The sequence below is a fragment of the Falco rusticolus genome, chromosome 4 (assembly GCF_015220075.1).
Source record: "Falco rusticolus isolate bFalRus1 chromosome 4, bFalRus1.pri, whole genome shotgun sequence".
In the NCBI taxonomy this organism is placed as follows: Eukaryota; Metazoa; Chordata; class Aves; order Falconiformes; family Falconidae; genus Falco; species Falco rusticolus.
In genome coordinates, this window is record NC_051190.1 from 46,975,763 (window position 1) to 46,994,392 (window position 18,630).

Consider the following 18,630-nt stretch of genomic DNA (forward strand, 5'->3'; position numbering starts at 1 on the left):
CACGCTGCCGCAGTCGTGGCAGGTGCCAGGGCACCAAGGCTGCTCCGTCAGCACTTTGCTGGAAGGTGGGAGTTGTAGGGGGTGGCACGGATGTGTCCTGCCTTCCCGGGGGGCTGGGGGTCCCCGCTGCAGCACAGGGGGCAGCTGGCAGAGCCCCTGGCTGCTGGGATGAGAGGACTGCCAGCTCCCACCTGCCATGTCGGTGTCCTGGGGGTGTCCCTAGGGGTGCCCCAGAGGTGTCCTGGGCATGTCACCAGGGCTGTCCCTAGGGGTGCCCCAGAGGTGTCTTGTGAGTGTCCCCAGGGGTACCTCACTGGTGTCCCCAGAGGTGTCTTTGGGGTGTCCCCAAGGCTGGCTGGGCTGTTCTCAATGATGCCCCGCTGGTGTCCCTGGGGGTGTCTCCAGTGGTACCCCACCGGTGCCCCCAAGGATGTCCCGGGGGTGTCCCCAAGGGTACCCCACTGGTGTCCCGGGGATGTCCCCAGGGGTACCCCACCGGTGTCCCCCGAAGCACCCCTAGCCAGTCCAGCAGGGCCCATGTTCCGGGCCGTGGGGCCGCGAAGCTCACCGGGGAAGGGGCTCCCATGACTGAGCAGGGCCCCTGCACCCCCGGCCTGCCGCCGCAGCTCACACTGCCCGGGGCGGCCACGGGGTCCCATGGCGCAGCTTGCCCCTCCGCCCGCAGGTGGGCCTGACCGCCGCCGGCGCCGCGCACGCGCTGCTCTGGTAACCCCGCCCCTTGCCCCGGCCGCTCCCACTCGGCGGAAGCAGGGGGGAGGCAGCACCCGGCGGCGGGCGGGCTGGGGGCGGTGCCGTCCTCCCCTCCCCGGAAGTGCGGTGGTAGGAGCTGCCGGCGCGGTCACGTGAGGGAGCAGCATGGCGCCGCGCGGTGAGTGTGGGAACAGGCCCGGCCCCCGTTCCTCCCGTTCCCCCGCGGCTAAGCTGGGCCGGGCGCGGCGCAGCGCGGCGAGGGGCGTGTGTCCTTGTCGGTCTCGGGGGGTCCAGGCCCATCCCGTGGGACCAGGCCCAGCCCCGGTTCTGCTCGGCCCACCGGCACAGGGCCGGGGCTCGCCTGCTGCCCCTCACCCCCGCGGCAGCTGCCGGGCCGCGGCCCTGCCTGCCCCGGGCTGTGGAACCCGCTGGTTGTTGAGGGCGGCCCCGGGGGCTGCGCCCAGCGCCCCCCTGACCCCCTTCTCCCGTGCGCAGGAGCGTGACCGGAGGGAGCCCCGGCAGAGGCCTGGACGCGAGCGGATCTTGCCCTGCCCGGCGCCATGGTGACAGAGCAGGAGGTGGAGGCCATCGGCCGGAGGCTGGTGGACGCGGCCCAGCCCCTGCCTGCCCGGTTCCGGGCCCTCTTCACCCTGCGCAACCTGGGCGGCCCTGCAGCCGTGGACTGGATCAGCCGGGCCTTCGGGGATGGCTCCGCGCTGCTGAAGCACGAGCTGGCCTACTGCCTGGGCCAGATGCAGGACGAAGCGGCCATCCCCGTGCTCATCCGGGTGCTGGAGGACACCAGCCAGGAGCCCATGGTCAGGCATGAGGCCGGTACGATGGCAGTTCCTGTGGCTGTGGGACTTGTGGGTGCTTCCCCCGTACCCAACAGCCTGTGGTGGCCTGATCCATAGTGTCATGGCTTGGAAAACCCTGAGACATGTAATTGCCTCGCTGCGTCCCCTTGCCAGCCCTGGCTGGACTGGTTGGCCAAGCCTTCCCCTTCCTGCTGGCCAAGCTGGCTCCTGCCCTGTTTATTTGCCTGGCCATCTCACTGGGGATCGGTCAGTCAGGCCTGTGTCTCCACTTCAGGGCAAGGCAAGGCTTTGCCAGAGGACACAGCAGGGTCCTCACGTAGACACTTTGATAATGTCCTGACACGTCCTTCCTTCAGGTGAAGCCCTGGGTGCTATCGGGAATCCGGATGTGCTGGATATCCTGAAACGCTATTCGGAGGATCCTGTGGTTGAGGTGAGGCTCTTGGGGGGCTCATTTTCCCTGGGTGCAGCACTGCTGGCCCAGGATGGGGAGGCAGGCCTCTCCTGGGCAGCCACTGGCTGGGGGCAGCAACACTGTGAGCGGCATCCTGCTGTGTTGTGACGCTCAGCTGCCATCAGGAAGGCCTGGACGCCCTCCCAGCTCTGCATGGTGCCGTTCCAAAGCCAGGGCTGTGTCCCTGTCCCTGCAGGTGGCCGAGACGTGTCAGCTGGCAGTGAGAAGGCTAGAGTGGCTGCAGGAGAACAAGCAGGAGCTGGCCACCAGCCCATACCTCTCCGTGGATCCTGCTCCCCCTGCTGAGGAAACGGACGTTGCCAAGCTCCGTGAAACCCTCCTGGATGAATCATGCGTGCTGTTCGACCGCTACCGGGCCATGTTTGCCCTACGAAACCTGGGGAGCCAGGCTGCTGTGCTGGCGCTGGCAGATGGTAAGGGCCAGCGCGAGGCTGCCTGCAGTCTCCTCACTAAGTCTGTACAGGTTAATCTGGGATTAGCCTTTCCCAAATCCAGGGCTGCCAGAGCTGCACGGCTCCTCTTAGGATCTTCACACATTTGTTTCTAGAGCTGCTGTCCCCCTGCTTGCTTGTAAGAGCCACATCACAAAGCTCTTGGTGCTTTCTGGTGTTTCACAGCCCTCTTGCTCCTCCAGGCCCCCTTTCTTTGTGGGTCTGGGTGGGAGAGGGCGCGGTCTGTAACGCTGGCTTGGGACCAACCAGTCTGACGTGGTGTCTCCTGGTGAGACCTAGCCCCAGGGTGTTGGGGTCCTGCTCTCCCATCCTGGAAAGTCAGAGGCTGCCAACCTTGTCCTGGGGTTTGGGAATAGCACTGGAGGATGGAGTGAATGTCTCCTGAGTGGGGAAGGGGCAGACCACAGCCCAGGAACTATTTGGACCCACCCCTGATCTTAAGGGAATTGGATGAGGCTCTTCAGCCTTCTTGGACCAGCCAAGAGCACCCACGCACCATGAGGTAAAGCGTGCAGGGATCTGCGAGCTCCTGCTGTGGCTGTTCAGTCCCGCAGCACAGGAAGGCTTGAGGCTCTGGTTGTGTCTGTCCCAGGCACGTCGTGCCGGTGGGGCAGGGCCCGTAGGCAGTGTAGGCTGCCCAGGGCAGGCGAGGGTGCTGGCAGCTCTGCTGGGAGGGTGGGTGCTGCTGTCATGACAGGGCATCCCTACTCTCCTGGCCACAGCTGCAGGCATGTGGTGCTGGTGCTGCCCCAGCTGTGTCGGGGCAGGGGGCAACAACCCTTTCCGTGGCTGTTTTGTCCATTTCCCCAAAAGCCCCCATGGGTCTGCAGGGGCAGCCGCTGGTTCTGGCCCCCAGGCCAGCCTGCCCCATGGCTTCTGCCTTTTGGGTGGGGGACTCCAGCCAGGCATCTGGGTGCACTCTGGGGGCGATGGCGGCTCACTCTTGTCTCCTTCCCGCAGGGCTGCGCTCTGGCAGTGCCCTCTTCCGCCATGAAATTGGCTACGTGCTGGGCCAGATGCAAGATGAGGCCTGCGTCCCGCAGCTGACAGCCACACTGCGCAGCCGCACCGAGAGCCCCATGGTGCGCCACGAGTGTGCTGAAGCCCTGGGCTCCATCGCCCATCCCTCCTGCCTGGAGACCCTGCGTGCCTTCGCCCACGATGAGGAGCGGGTGGTGCGGGAGAGCTGCGAGGTGGCGCTGGACATGTATGAGTACGAGAATGGCACCCAGTTCCAGTACGCCGACGGGCTCTGCAAGCTGCAGGCCTCCGCCTGAGCCCTGGCTGGGGGAGTGTGGGCTGGGTGTGCTCCATCCCATCCCCCACCGCGGCACTTTCATGGCTGCCTCTGTCAACACAGATCCATGCCTTGCCATGGCAGAGGTGGAGGAGGAACTGGATTTGCTCTCTGGCACAATTACAGCTGCCTTCTCCCTCCAAATCCAGGCTGAGCTGCTACTTGCCCCCTCCCCACCACCCCCCGTTTCCTGGATCTACCCCTTTTTCCCTGCCAGGATCAGCACTGCCTGCTCGCAGCCTGGCTTGGGGCTTGGACTGGGTGGGCTCCACTTTGCACGTCGGAGCCTGTCATGGCTGCGCAGGGCCCGGGGCTGCTCTGGGCTTGTGCTGCCGTGGTGTCTAGGTGTGAAGCAGCTCCACTTTCCCCGCCAGAGCTTTGCTGCGGGGCCAGGGCTGGCACTGGGCATTTGCTTCCATAGGTTGTAGTGGTGCAGTGCCTTGAAATCGCCCTTGGTGCTGGTGCTGAGCCGGGTCCCTCCTTGCCTCTGTGGTGGAGGAGCTGCTGTGGGTTTGGCCTCGCCTGTTGGGGCAGGCCAGGGCTGTGCTTGCAGCAGCCTTTGCCCTGGGATGGGGGGGTGGGGTGGGGGGTGGTGTTTCATGGCAGAGTTGGGAAGATTTGGCTGCGCTTTTCCTTTCTGCAGGGAATGGTGCTGCCATTAGGGCTTACAGGGTGAAGCAGAGCCTGCCTGGACTTTCCCCTGCATTTACCCAGACCTGGGAGGGCTGAGGCTGGTGTCTGCTGCCGGCACCCAGCACCCAGCCCCGCCGGGCAGCCCAGCGTGGGCATGGGGGGGCCGGCAGGGAATAAAGCGCTGGCAGTGGGAGCTCCTGTGTCAGTCGAGCTGTGATTTAGCCCTTGCCCAGATGTGGGGTGCACCCAGCGCCACAGAGTTGGGCCCCAGGAAGGAGCCCCGGGGCTGCCGTAATAGAATCATAGAACAGAATCATTTAGGTTGGAAAAGAGTGAGTCCAACTGAAATGGGAGGAGAGAGCATGGGGTGGGGTCCCTGATGGCTTGGGGTAAAACCCCTTCCCTGCAACCCTGGCAGGCCCAGAGAGGAGGGCAGACATTGCCTGTGGGGTGCCGGAGGAGGGGCTGGTGGGGTCCTGCTGCGCTGTGGGGTCCAGCATCCTGCTGATGGGGCTCTTCCCCCTGACCGAGGTCTCCCTGCGAGCAGCTCCCGGGCTCAATCCTTAGTCCCTAAGGCTGCTGTGGTGGCTGGCTCAGCATCCCTGAGGCTCTGCTGCTTGGGGACACAGGAGGGCAGGGAGCCCCCAGTCCAGTCTGGCCCTGTCCAGGACCCCATGGAAGGGATTTTATTTGGAGATGTAGCCAATTTCAGTTGCCCGTACATGCTTGCTGCGAGTCAGACCCACGCACCCAAGTGCTGTGGATGGGGTTGCTTGCATGTGACGTGGAGGATGTCTCTTCGTTGGCACTGGAGACAAAGAGCTGATATTTTTACACCATTTTGGAGTCAGCAGCTGTTATGGGGCTCCTTGCCCCTCTTCCCTCATCCTCTGTAGCCCCTGGGCAATAGGCAGGGCCCAGCTGGCACTGCCAAGCTCTGGGGTGTCTCTGTGCCCAGCTCCATCCCCCAGTGGGTGATGGGGCAGGGCTGTGGGACGTGCCATTTCCCACTTACCTTGTTACTGGTGTGAGGCGGCTGCCCGCTCCACACCAGGACTTTACCAGCGTGCAGGCTGTGGCATGCTGCCGGCGTGTTTCCCTGGTGCTTGTGGGTGTTTGTCCCCACTCACCACCCCGGCTGCCTCCACACTTGCTCCCTGCTGCTCCAGCATTTCCACAGGTGACTGACTCAGACCACACAGGGTTCTTTCCAGATCTCTCATCCAGTGTTTGCCTCTGCTCCCCCAAACGCCTTCTAAGCCCAAACTGGAATTAAACTGGTGCTTTTGCAGCCAGGATCTGGCCAGGGATGACCTGGCTGCTGGGGTGGAGGAGGTTCTGAGTGTTGTGCCCTGACTTCACACCGAACACCGCAGGCACCTCCATCCCTCTCTGGCCAACCCACCCTGGGAAGGATTTGAGGGTTTTTCCAGGCTGCTGCTGGTCTGAGGCAAACCCTGCACGCTCCTGGTGCTGAGGGCATCACTTTCGGGGGGTGCCCAGTGCCCCTCTGCGGCTGGCTCCTCGCCGGAGGAGCGATGCTGGGTGTCGGGGTGCCACATGTGACAGCCAACATGAAGCTCCAGGGGGGTGACGGCCCCTCGCTGTGGGCTGCTTTGCTGTGGCTGGGCTCTGTGCAGCGAAGGGGGCCCCACAGGAGCGTGTGGGGCTGTGGCACCCAGCCCCTCTGCCCAGCCCCTCCTGGTGTGGCTGTATCCTCTGGGGCAGGGTGCTGCGCTGGGATTTCAGACCATCTGCTCGAGGGATCTGAGGGATTTAACTAAGCCCAGGGGAGGAGGGGGAGGCCTTGGGGTGTCCCTCCCCATCCCTGCCTTTTGGGGTTCTCCAGCTGCAGGCAATTCCCCACTCCCAAGGGGATGGACGTACCTGCCGTGCTGCTCGAGGGGCAGATTCCGGGGACTCTGAGCCCCGTGGGAGCCTGCTGGTGGCCCCCCGGCTGAGCCCACCGGGGCTCTGCTGGGATTAGCAGGCACTAAGCTCCTTCCCACGGATGCTCTGTCCTTTGGCGGCGGCAGGTGAGTGGCACCGCCACCGGGCAGGGGGACCCCGCTGTCCCTGTGAGCCACCGGCACCGAGGAGTGTCACGGACCCCGATGCCGCTGATGCCCTGCGGCCCCCCGTGCAGCAGAGGCTTTAGGGGCTGGGGTACGGGAGGAGCTGGCAATGGCCCTGGCAGGGGGTACCCCACTTCCAGGTGCCAGGGGGGCGTGGGGGCCACGGCACTTGCTGCAGTTTCCCCCCGAGGAGGACGGGGTGCTGTATGTGGACTACAAGCCCCCCGCTCTGGACAGCATCCGCCTGCCTCGCTATGTCCTTTACCTGGTGATGGCGGCTGCCCTGGTGCTGATGGTGGCATACGCCATCGTGGGGCACCTCATCAAGGACCTGGTGCACGATTTCGCTGGTGAGTGGTGCCCAGGGCGGCGCTGAGCTTTGGGGCTCCTGATGGGGCTTGGTGGGGGGCAAGGGGGGTCCCCCAGACCCTTTGCTGTGGTGGGGGTGTGTGCTGATGGCTCCGTCTCTGCCCGCAGACTGGGTGTTCGGGCCCAAGCCGGAGGAGGAGAAGGAGGTGATGGCCGAGGGGACTGTGCTGGAGGTGGAGTGGCTGGAGGAGGACGCGGTGCTAGCGGAGGCGAAGCCGGAGCGTGAAGGCGCTGGCGCCCTGCCCGGCATGGATGTCCCGCTGGGGCTGCTCAGCACTGTCCCACGCAGCTCCATCTCCTTCGCCGACACCCACAAGAAGAGGTTTTTCTAGGACCCGGGACCCCTTGGCCCCCCATCACCACCGGGACCCCGCAGCCGTGCCTGCCTGTTGGGTCACAGCGTGGTCCCCGACTCTGGCGTGGGGGTGACACTGGCGCTGACACGCGGCTTCACATCCTCAGCACAGTCCCACCCGTTACCTGGGGGCTGCCATCGCTGCCCCCCAATAAAGCAGCCTGCCCCGGCCCCGCTCGCTTAGCCAGGCATGGGCACAGGGAGGTGGCAGGGCTGGGACACCCTGACTTTCACCTGGGGACAGCAGCGTCCCTTAGCAAAGCTGCACCAGCCCCCGGGCAGGGACACACGGGGAGGGACCCCCATGTGGGTGCACACACGTGGGGATGTGAAGGTGGGTGCCCGGGGGTCCAAACCCCTGGCATGGGGGCACGCCCCAGGCGTGGGCACAGACACGGGTGGGCGTAGGAGGGACGGATGTGGGCACGCACACGTGTGTGCAGGGAAACACGGGTGCACGTGCCCGCGGGGAGGGCCTGTGTCGGCACGGCCGCGCGCAGACGCGCAGGGAGGCACAGATGGGTGCTGTGCTGAGCCTGGATTTGCCCCCGCTGCCCCCCTTGGCCCCCTGATGCTGCCAGACTGTGTCCCCTCCTGGTGAGGCAGAGCTCGGTGGCACCCACAGGTGTCCCCAAAGCCAATCTTGGGGACAAAAGCACCCACGTGCCCCACTTGGGCTCTGGTGGGGGCACTGGGGATGGGGACTGCGTCATACGGACCCCCATCCCCTGCCTTAAACCCAGGCTGGGGCTGGACCCCCCACATACACAACCCTCCAGTGGGGACCCTGTCCCCATGCCCCCAGGCTCCTTCTCCACCCCTTGGGGAATTGTCACAGGCAAGGTGGCCCTGCTGAAGCCCACAGTCCGTCCCTGGGGTGCTGCCAGCCATCCTGTGCCTCAGTTTCCCCAGTGCCCCAGTGGGTGGGGGCTGGGAGGCGGAGCAGAGCTCACGCTGCCAAGGTCTCACCGATAACACCGTTAATATTTAGCTCTTCGTGGCACCCGGCGCTCCCCGGGCACGTGGCGGCGTCCTGCCGGCACCAGCCGTCACATCTGGGCCCCAGCTGGAGCTGCGGGGTGGTCTGGCACTGCCACCCCCCCTGTGCTGCCCCATCCCCATGACGTGATGGGGTGGGGGCCGTGTCCGTGGGGCTGGGACACTGGCCAGGATCTGCCCCAGCCCCGCCAGTGGGCACAGGGGGCCCCATGGGCAGAGGGGAAAGGCTGGGGTGGGGGGTGGGAGGGCGCTCCCACACATCAGTCCGTCACCCACCCACCCCTCTGCCCCCCAAACAACCACCCACCCATCTGTCTCTTCACCCACCTGCCCACCATCCCTCCCTCCCTCCATCCACATGCCCACCTGGGGGGGACCCCAGCCCTGGGCATGGGGCTGCTGCCACAGTCCCCGAGGTGGTGGCCGCTGGGTGCCACGGGGTGCTGGTGGCTGCACCAGGGGAGAGGTGCCACCTCCCAGGGGTTCCAGGAGCCACGTTGCCGTGGCACTTGGTGGCCTCTTGAGCCCAATAAAAGCCACCCGTTGGCCCCAGGTGCAGAGGGCAGCACCGGCGTGCGGGGCCAGCAGCGGCGTGGGAGAGGAGCCCACCTCGGGGTGTAGGATGTGGCCAAGGGACTGGTGGACCCTCTCCCTCCTGGTCCTGCTCATCCTCACCAGCACCACCCAGGGACAGGCTGGTAGGTGCCCCCCCATGCCCACATCCCCCTGCACCCCAGGGTGCCCTGGGGGAGCCCATGCCCACCCTGGGGCATCGGATCAGCTTCGGGGAGACCTTCTCAGTAGGACCAGTCTGTCCCAGTGCCTCGGCAGCAACCATTCTGAGGGCAAAGCAGAAAGATCTAGGGGTACCTGCCTGCTGTCCCCAGTGCTCCCCACTGTGCCCCCCTGTACGGGGGTGGGGTGGCTGTCCGGGGTGGCTTCCCTGGCACCCAGGGGACAGTGGGGAGGGGGTGGTGATGGGTGTCAGCCAACGTCCCCTGGTGTCCCCAGTGTCCACTGGTGCCAGGCTTGGCACAATTGGGACCCTGTGTCATGGAATCAGGGGTCCCATCCCCTGCAGGATGGAGTTCCCCTGAAGCTGTCCCCATCCATGTCCCTGTCCCCATCCATGTCCCTGTCCCCACCCGTGTCCCCACACCGCTGCCGTGCAGACATGGGCCCCAAGGAGCTGCAGCCTTGGCTCATCAGCCTCATGGCCGTCGTCATCTTCCTCTTTATTGTCTTTGTGCTCCTGCTCATCAACCGGCTCTGGAAGATCAGGATGCACAGGTGGGCCAGCACAGCAGGGCCACATCCTGCACCCACCTGGGCACTGGGTGCCAGCCCAGGGGGGCTGTAGGGTCCTGCCATGCCTGGGGCCAAGGGCAGGGTGCTGTGGGGTGGGACGGGGCGTGCGCTCAGCCCCTCTGTCCCCTCGCAGGAAGCAGGGCGACCTCCAGGAGACCCCAGGGGATGACAGGTACCATGGCTGGGTGCTGCGGGGCTGGCACCAGGCTGCCCCTGGGGGTGGCCACATGCTGGCGGTGCTGTGCATGGCCCAGCGGTGCCATGTGTGGCTTGGCCGCGTCCTGCATGGCCTGGTGGTGCTGTGCGTGGCTCAGTTGTGGCCTGGTGGTGCTGTGCATGGCTTGGCCGTGTCCTGCATGGCCTGGTGGTGCTGTGCGTGGCTCAGTTGTGGCCTGGTGGTGCTGTGCGTGGCTTGGCCGTGTCCTGCATGGCCTGGTGGTGCTGTGCGTGGCTCAGTTGTGGCCTGGGTGGTGCTGTGTATGTCTCGGCCGTGTCCTGGTGGTGCTGTGCATGGATTGGCCGTGTCCTGCATGCCCTGGTGGTGCTGTGCGTGGTTCGGCCGTGCCCTGCGCGGCCCGTTCGTGCCCTGGGCATGGCGGAGGGTGCTGGTACCACCCCCGGGGAGGGGGTCCGGGTGCCCCGTCGCAGGCGGCCGTGCCCCCCCGGCTCCCTCCCGCAGGCTGGAGCGCACCGGCTGCGCCAACGCGGGGGCCGAGACGGACCGCGACGAGGAGAGCGACAGCGAGGAGCAGCGCCGGGCCACGGCCCTCTGAGGCGGTGGCCGCCCCCGCTCGCCCCCCGCCCGCAGCCCCGTCCGCGGGTCTCAGCTCCGCGCCGGGTTTTGCGGGCGGCCGCGGGGCGGGCGGCCGGTTGCCGCCAGGACCCGGCGTGGATCGGCCGCCCGCGGAGCGGAGCGCGGTCCCGCACCCCCGGCGCTGGGCGGGGGGGGTGTCCCGGGGCGGGTCCCCGGCCGGTCCCCAGTAAAGGTCCCCAGAATCAAGCGTCCCGTGTGGCGGTGGCGGCGGTGGGGCGGCCCCCGAGGGTGCTGGGGGAGGGGCACCCATGGGTGCCACCGGGGTAGGGGACAATGGGGGGCTCCTGAGCCGGTGGCTGCCCCCTGGCCTCCTGCCCACACCGCTGCCCCCCGGCCCCCTGACCCCAGCCCCCTGCCTGTGCCACTGCCCCCCAGCCCCCTGCCCACACTGCTGCCCCCCTGCCCCCAGCCCCCTGCCCCCACCGTTGCCCTCTGGACCGCCGGCCCCAGCCCTCTGCCTGTGCCACTGCCCCCCAGCCCCCTGCCCCCAGCCCTCTGCCTGTGCCACTGCCCCCCAGCCCCCTGCCCACACCGCTGCCCCCCGGCCCCCCAACCCCAGCCCCCTGCCTGCGCCGCAAGGGGTGTGGGGACCAGCGGGTGTCGGGGGGCAGGTGGCCCCGACCTCCCACTAGCCTCAGCACCCCACGGGAATGAGGGTGACACACAGCTTTGGCCAACGATGTCCTATGGGTGAGAGAGCAATGACGTCACATGGGTGAGGTGATGATGTCACGTGCACGAGGTGATGCTGTCATGTGCACGACGTGGTGATGTCACGTGGCCGAGGTCCTGATGCAGAGGAGGCAGCAGCAGCGCAGCCACCCCCCTGTCAGCCCACGGCTGCACCCACCCATGGCCCTGTCCCCCTGTGTCCCCTCCCCGCCATCCCACGGTGTGCCCCAGGGTGCTGCTGGCCCCGGCTCAGTCACCCACCTCAGCCAGGCCAAGGGCACCCATGGGTGGGGATCCCCCCTCCGGGGTGACAGACACCCATCGCCTGGCATGACTCCGCTCCAGTACACCCCAGTGGCCCCCACAGTTGGGACACCCAGTTCCTCCCCAGGCCGGGCTCTGTGCCTCAGTTTCCCCCAGGGGCAGTGAAGGAAGGGCAGAGGCGGGCTGGAGTTGAAGCATAGCTTGTTTAATTTTTATACATTTTTTTTTTTGTCTTTTTTTTTTATCCTTTTCTTTTTTTTATCTTTTTTTTGTGTGTGTCAGTTTTTTGTTTTTTGTTTTTTTCTTCTTTTTTGTCTCTTTTTTCTCTTTTTTGCATAGGGGAGGGGGGGGGGAAAAAACCAACCAAAAAAAAAAAAAACCAAAACAAAAACCCCAACAAAAAAAAACAAAACCCAAAAGAAACAAAACAAAACAAAAAAAAGAAAACAAAAAAAAAAATCCCAAATCCATAGTCACGGTCAGTAACTGGTATGTAGGCAGGAGCGGCGGCTATCGGTAATGGCTGCGTACAATGGTATAATCAAATATCGTGAAGCACCAGGGAGGCGAGCGGGGGGCTCGGGGGGGGGCATGCAGGGGCTTGGGGGGAGGGGGGGGGTGTCACAGCTGAGACGGGGGTCCCGGCCCCGGCTCGCGGCCCTGGTGCGCTCGGCGGGTGTGTAACGGCTGCGGCAAGCGAGAAGCGAGAATCCGGCTAACTAGTAAAATATAACTGCGAGGGAGGGGGCAGCCCCCCCCCGTGGGGAGGGGGGACCCCCCGAAAAGGCTGGCGAGGGCAGCCGGCGGCGCGGAGGCACTGCGGCGGGATTTTTGGTATGGGTGTGAGTCGTGGTCCTGCCGGCTGCCGCCTCGACGCCTTTTTGGGGCGGTTTCTTTCCTTTTGCCGCTCTTTGCCCAGAGGTGGGGTCTCCCCCCCCCGCCCCCCCCCCTCCCCCCCATCTCCACCTCTGCTCCCGCCTGCCTGTGGGCATCACGCGGGGGGCACCCATGGGTGCTGCTGTATGGGGGGCACCCGCAGGTGCTGCCCACCCCAGCTGGCAGCAGGAGCCCTTGGGGGGCAGAAAGCAGCAATTCCAAACTCGTAGTACAAAAAAAAAAAAAAAAAGAAAAAAAAAAGGAAAAAAAAGGAAAAAAAAAAGAAACAAAACAACAACAAACGAGACATATATATATATATAGGGGTTTTTATATATATATATATTCCTTTGCGCTTTAAAGTACCTTAACTGTGTGTCGGCCCGCAGGGACCCGCGCCCACCTCCGGCCCCTGCAGCCCCATATATATATATGTGGAGAGAGAGATATATATATATGTACAGGTTTTTTTTTTTTTTATTTATAGGTCACAAGGACTATTTGTAATTAATTTTTTTTTTTTAAGCCGACAAGCCCGACTAAAAACCCTCTAGGAGAGACTGTAGTGCATGAAACCCCCGCGGGAACCCCGGGCGCGGTGATTGTCGAGCGGACCCCCCCCCCCCCACATCCCCATTCTACCAAGGGACCCCCCCCCGGAGCATCCCCAGTGATGGGGTGTCCCCCCCACCCCGCTTTGCGCCCACCTCGACTGTGGCCACCAAGCCCAGAGGCCACGGGGGGATAATAAAAAAAAAAAAAAAAAAAAAAAAGGGAGAATGATTAAAAAAATAAAAATAATAAAAATTAGTGGTCGGCCCCCCCAGCCCCCGTGCGGACCCCTCGGAGGGGTCCGGGGGGGGAGTTTGCATATTCCCTTTGGGCAGAGCTGGGGGGGGGGATGCAGCCCCGGGGCGGTGGGTGTTGGGGGGAGCAGTGCAAAGACCCCGGGGGCAGTGGGAGCTCCCCGGACCCCCAAGGGAAAGCCCCCAGCCCGAATCCCCCCGCTGCCGCCCCTCCGGGCTGGGGGGCATCGAGTTGATTATTTTTTGCCTTTGTTTTTTTTTTTAACATGTTTTAAGGTGCTTTTCTTGCCGAGGGCGGGTTTTGGGGGGCTGCAGCCGCAGCCCGGCCAGGCATGCTGCCGGCCCCGGGGGTAAAGGCAGCAAAAGGGGGGGGGCGGGGGGGGTCCCCACCAGTGCCCCCGTGGGGCTGGGGGCTCTGGGGGCTTCCTTGGGGCAGGGGGGCCCAGGCCCAAGGGGCGCCAGCGCCCCTCGCCTCCCCCCAGGCCCCACACTCGCTGGGGGGCTGGCCGGGGGGGCTGTCCCGGGTGCCCCCGCTCCCTCCCTCCACTGGCTGTCACTCTGGTCACCGCTGAGAAATGCTTTTTTTTTTTTAATTTTTTTTTTTTTTTTTTTGCTTTGAGCTGATCCTTTCCTAGCCTTAAAACCCTTTTTTTTTTTTCTTTTTTCTTTTTTTCAATTTTCTCTCTGTTTTTTGGGTTTTTTTTTAAATTCTATTTTTTTTAAAATTTATTTTCCCCCCAACTGGACGCTAACCTCCCGCTTCCCCGCATTGCATTGTCCTTGCAGAAATCAATACTGCACCTTGCATAAAGAACAGTCTCCCAAGGATGTGCCCTAGCCCTGTGGGACCCCAAACTGCACCAGTGGGTGAGACCCCGGTGGGACACACGACCCCCACCCCCCCCCATCCTCCACTAATACTTTTGGACACCAAAAAAAAAAAATTAAAAAAAAGAAAAATAAAAAAAAAAAATGTTGACGACGACGTTTCTTCATTACAAAGCAGCAGCGACGCGCGGTGCCACCCGCCCATCAGTGTCACAACCCGCATCAGTCCTCAGCCGAGGGGTGCTGGGGGGGTGTCTCTCTCTCCGACCGGCGGGACGCTTGGGTTTTAAGGCAAATTCTGGATTTTTTGGGGGTGTCGGGACCCCGCTCGGCGGTTGGCACAGCAGGGAACGGGCAGAGTGACGGCGAGGGGACCCTTGCTGGGACTTTGCCCATTTCCCACTGCGCCAGCCGGACCCCCGGAGATGAAGCCGATGGGGATGTAGGTAGGGGGGGGGCTGCGACCCCCCCGACACCAGCCCTCGAGGGGGGGCACAGCTACATTCACACGGTTCCATTCCTGTCACAAGAGCAGCTGGGCTCAGCCCTCCCGGCCCTGCGCCCCATTGCAAACCAATTAAAAAGGGGGGAGGGGTGTGTGTCCCTCAAGGGGGGTGGGATGCTGTGGCCCCCCATAAGGGCTCAGCCATGGGGGTTTCCATCCCTGGTCCTCCCCGTGGGGACCTCGACTGCATCCTTGTCCATCCTGTCACGCCGGGATGCCTGGGTTCCCCCCAGCATTGCGGGGGGGCTCTGACGCAGGGGGGGGCCCTGCTGCCTCCCGCCTCGCTGCCTTTGGTTGCTATAAGCAGAAAAACAAAAGAAAACACCCCCAAAAGGGAAAGAAAAAAAAAACCAACAAACCAAAATAAGAGAGGCAAAGCAAAGGGGTGGCCGGACCCCCCCCACCGGACCCCCCCCCCCTGGCCGGACCCCCCCCTCGCCGGCGCAGCCGAGCGGCTATTGCATATTCCGGTGTGTTGGCGCAGAGGATGCATCGGTATTACCAACTGGAAGACGTTTCCGAGGGGGAAAATTAGTTAAAAAATAATAATTAATAATAGAGAGAAAAGGGACTTTTCCGGCCGAGAAGAAGCCATGCAGGAGGCGAGGGGGGGGCAGCCACCCCCGGCCCCCCCAGCCCCCCGGGAGCCCCGGGCATGCAGCGACTCCCTCGCACTGATATCGGGTCCGGTAATACTTAGTCTTCGAAGGCAAGGCACATCATGTGGTATAAAATTTCGTGCAAATTAGGAAAACATGGATTTTTTTTTTTCTCGTGGTTTTTTTGTTTTGTTTTTTTTTACGGCTTTTTTTTTCTTTTATACAGAATTTTTTTGTGGGTTTTTTCCTCTTTTTTTTTTTTTTTTTCTTTTTTTCTCTTTTGCTGAAGGGGGAAGGTAGAGCCGGTTAATACAGTCTGCCATGCACAGCATCAGCCATCCGCGGCTGGGTTGAGCCAGGTCACCAGATCCTGTTAAAGCACCATGCAGTTTATTTGTCTTTTTTTTTTTTTTGTCTTTTTCTTTTTTTTTTATGTGTTTCTTTTCTCAGATCTTTAAAAAAAAAAAAAACAACAGGTTTCCCTCTCCACCAAGCGCTTTTTTTGTTGGTTTTCTTTTTTTTTTCCTTTTTTTTTTTTTTTTTTTTGTGGGTTTTCTCCTTTTCTTGTCCTTTTTGATTATTTTTTTGTCTCCCGGGATTTCCTGCATCAGCCCTTTCCCCGGTGCCGTGCCGTGGGCAGGCAGGATCCAGCCTCGCTGCGCTGTGCCATCCCGGGGGGTGGGTGGGAAGCAGGGGGGAGCGGGGGGCCGCTGGGATGGGGGATGCGATGCCGGTGGTCCACGGGCGGCTCTGGGTGCCAGGGGAGGGGGACAGACGGGTGGCAGCTGTGGCCTTGGTGACATCCCCTGCTCCTGGACATCCCATGGTGGCTTCTCTCCATCATCACCCGTGGGGTGTCCCTGGGGCGTGGGCTCCCTGGGTCCCCTTGGGGACACGCCTGGGACCAGTCTCCTCCGCGGCTGCCACCATCTTGCTGGAGACGCCGGGTGCCTTCGTCATCTTCCTCCTCCTCCTCGCCTCGGCCGCTGCATGGGTCCCTCTGATCTAAGGCACTGCCACGTCCCCAAGTCCCCTCGGCCACGCTGCCATTGTGCGGGACGGGGATGGCCGGACGCTTCCTCCAGCACTGGCCCCGGCTGGGGGCTCCTCCGGGGGTCCCGAGACCCCTCCCCACCGCAGATCAGGCACTTGACGCGGGGCCGGGGGCTCTGTGGGGCTGGCTCTGCCCTCGCCCTCGCTCAGGCTCCATTTCTCCATCCTTTTGTATTTTAAAAAAAAAAAAAAAAACCCCAAAAACCCCAAACCAGCCATCCTGGCAAGCCAGTGCCAGGGGCTCTGTCTCCTCTCCTCTTCCTCCTCCTCCTCCTCTTTCCTCCTTTTTTGTGATTTTTTTTTTCTTTTCTTCTTTCTTTTTTGTTTGACGATTCCCTCTTAAAAGTGCATTTCCTACAAAATGTGCAACACGAGCGCACCCTCCCCTCGCCACCCACCTGGTACCTGTCCACAGGAATGCATAGCTCAGACACACGGACGCACGCCCCTCCACAGCCCCACGGACCCTCCCCCGGCGCACGGACACGCAGGGGGACACAGGGACACACGTGGGGACATGGGCCAGGGCTGGGGGGGCAAGGAAGGCATTGCAGAGAGATGGCAACCAGTGCCCTGGCCCGACGGTGGCAGCCCGGGCGCTGCTGGGGCCATGGTGGCAGTGTCCCCGTGGGAATCGGGGTGCCACTGCCACCGTCTTTGGCCGTGGCCATGCACCCCCCATGGCCCCGAGCCCCCTCCTCCTGTGGCACCCACTCGTGTCAAGCCGAGCTGGCCACCGTGCCACTGTGCCACCACGTCACCGCATCACCATGCGGTGTCACCACCACGCATGTCACCGTGTCACCCCAGCACAGCATCACCCATCCCCAAGGCGCTTTCACGGCACGGAGCATCGCCTCGCCCCGACAGTGAGCGCAGCCGCACGCATGGGGAACCGGTGGCAGGAGGTGACCCCCACCCCGCTGCGCCCCACCTCGGCCCTGGGGCCCCCCCGAGAGTCTGTGTGGGGCCGGGGGGTGGCGGGGGGGGATCTTTTCTACTCACATAGAGGCAAGAATGAGAGTCAAGAGCCGTTTGCATATCCGACCCTCCGGTGAGCAGCCGGCAGGGCTCTGGCGCCGCAGCCCCGCTGCCACTCCGGGAGGCATTGCTGGCACGAGTTGTGTCAGGTCTCAGCGCGGCGCCGGCTGACGGGGCAAATAATAGTGTTTTTTTTCTTGTTTTTTTGTTTCTTTGTTTTCTGGCGCATCGCCGGGTTGGGGTTGGGGGAAGGTCCTCCTGGGATGGGTTGTTGTTTTGTTTGTATTTTTTTTTTTCTTCCTTTTTAAAAAAGTTTGACCCTTTTCCTTCTTCCTTTCCCTCGCTCTTTCCTTCGGGTGTGGGTTTTGCTTGTCGTCGTCGTCGTCGTCGTCGTCATCGTCGTCGTCGTCATCATCATCATCGTTGTGAGTCCACGCTCTCCGTCGTCACCGCAAGGCTGGGCCTGGTGCTCGGGGACGGGGATGTTCCTCCAGGGGTGCCTAAAGCAGAGGAGAAGGGAGGCGAAGGGGCGGCACGGCGGTGGTTATCCCAGGTACCAGGACTGCCGGGAGAGAAGAGAGAGGCTGGCGTTAGTGCCCCGTGCCACACGGTGTCCCCTGCACCAGGACAGCTGTCCCCACGCTGCCACCCTTGCTGCCCTGCACCGGGCTGGTGTCCCCATCCCTACGCTGAGTTCGCCAGTCCTCTGCACCAGGGCCACCAGCGTTCCCCTTGGTGGCCGGTCCCTCTGCACCTCCACAGCCGAAGTGATGCTCCCCAGGGAATGGTCCCACTTGGGGATGGGTTAGGGGGGTGGCAGGGCCGGGGACCTTGTGGGGTGGCCCCCTGCCACCCTCCCATTGTCTTCCCACCCCCCAGCCCCAAGTTCAAGTTCATATCCGATTACCTCATGTCTGGTTTCCGTTGGCAACGAGACAGCTCGGGGCCGCCGCTTCCCTTAACCCTTCCCGGCCCCGCCACACATGACCCGAGAGCAGCAGGTCTCAGCTACCCATCCCCGCTTCGGTTCCCCTGTGCCTCAGTTTCCCTATGCAGAGGTCCCTGAGCCCTGGGGAGGCCCCCTCAGGTGTGACCAACTACACACACACAGGGACAGAGACAGGGACCCTGAGGTCCTGGGGCTTTCAGTGGCTGTGACCCCCAGGGGGTAGGGGGTGCAGGGGCCCCAGCACCCTGCTCCCCAGGGGCTCTCCCAGAGCTGCCCCCAAAGTCCTTGGGGTCCCCACCCCACGTGTAGAACTGGGGAAACTGAGGCAGGGTGGGCACCTGCGGTCAGAGCTGGGCCCCCCGTGTTTTCCCCCTTCAATGGCACCGCAGCCTTGGGTGTCCCAGCTCACGGTCCCCAGGTGCTTGGACTCTGGCACAGAACAGCACCCTTGGGTGCCCCACAGCACAGCTCACAGTCCCTGAGTACTTGCACCCTGGCACGGCACAGCACCCTTGGGTACCCCACAGCACAGTGGCTCACACTCCCTGAGTGCTCACATCCTGCCACAGCACAGCACCCTTGGGTGCCCTACAGCACAGTGGCTCACGGTTCCTGGGTGCTTGCACCCTGGCACAGCACAGCACCCTTGGGTGCCCCATGGCACAGCTCAGTGCCCTCAGTACTCGACCCTGCAGGTGCTGCACCCTGGGGTTCCCCCAGCACGGCGCCATCCACACCCCCATCCCGCTGCCCCGGCACTGGTGTCACTGGCCAGGCAGGGCTGCAGCCTT

The 18,630-nt window shown here is 63.2% G+C and overlaps 3 protein-coding genes across 10 annotated transcripts in view; 2 read left to right on the top strand and 1 right to left on the bottom strand.

Moving 5' to 3' along the window:
* The first annotated feature begins 754 nt into the window (after positions 1 to 754).
* On the top strand, positions 755 to 4,579 carry DOHH (deoxyhypusine hydroxylase). Its single transcript, XM_037384565.1, has 5 exons — positions 755 to 889; positions 1,207 to 1,545; positions 1,886 to 1,962; positions 2,180 to 2,417; positions 3,417 to 4,579. Exons 2-5 carry the CDS (start codon positions 1,272 to 1,274, stop codon positions 3,731 to 3,733), a joined length of 906 nt encoding a protein of 301 aa, XP_037240462.1. The 5' UTR covers positions 755 to 889; positions 1,207 to 1,271; the 3' UTR covers positions 3,734 to 4,579.
* A 1,530-nt stretch (positions 4,580 to 6,109) lies between these two features.
* SMIM24 (small integral membrane protein 24) lies at positions 6,110 to 10,492 on the top strand. 4 transcript variants are annotated; one of them, XM_037384483.1, is made up of 4 exons: positions 6,122 to 6,811; positions 6,939 to 8,882; positions 9,357 to 9,474; positions 9,626 to 10,492. In XM_037384483.1, exons 2-4 carry the CDS (start codon positions 8,543 to 8,545, stop codon positions 10,263 to 10,265), a joined length of 1,098 nt encoding a protein of 365 aa, XP_037240380.1. In that variant the 5' UTR covers positions 6,122 to 6,811; positions 6,939 to 8,542; the 3' UTR covers positions 10,266 to 10,492. The 4 variants fall into 4 exon arrangements, with proteins under 4 accessions (XP_037240379.1, XP_037240380.1, XP_037240381.1 ...); XM_037384484.1 differs by having other exon boundaries at positions 6,125 to 6,811; positions 6,939 to 9,474; positions 9,626 to 9,664; positions 10,172 to 10,492; XM_037384482.1 differs by having other exon boundaries at positions 6,110 to 6,811; positions 6,939 to 9,474.
* Positions 10,493 to 12,579: 2,087 nt separating this feature from the next.
* NFIC (nuclear factor I C) overlaps positions 12,580 to 18,630 on the bottom strand; it is a 45,021-nt gene continuing 38,970 nt past the window's right edge. For all 5 annotated transcript variants that reach the window (XM_037384487.1, XM_037384486.1, XM_037384490.1 and 2 more), the window contains one exon: positions 12,580 to 17,452. In XM_037384487.1, the coding sequence (XP_037240384.1) occupies positions 17,435 to 17,452 (18 nt within the window). In that variant the 3' untranslated portion in view covers positions 12,580 to 17,434. The remainder of the gene's footprint in view (positions 17,453 to 18,630) is intronic.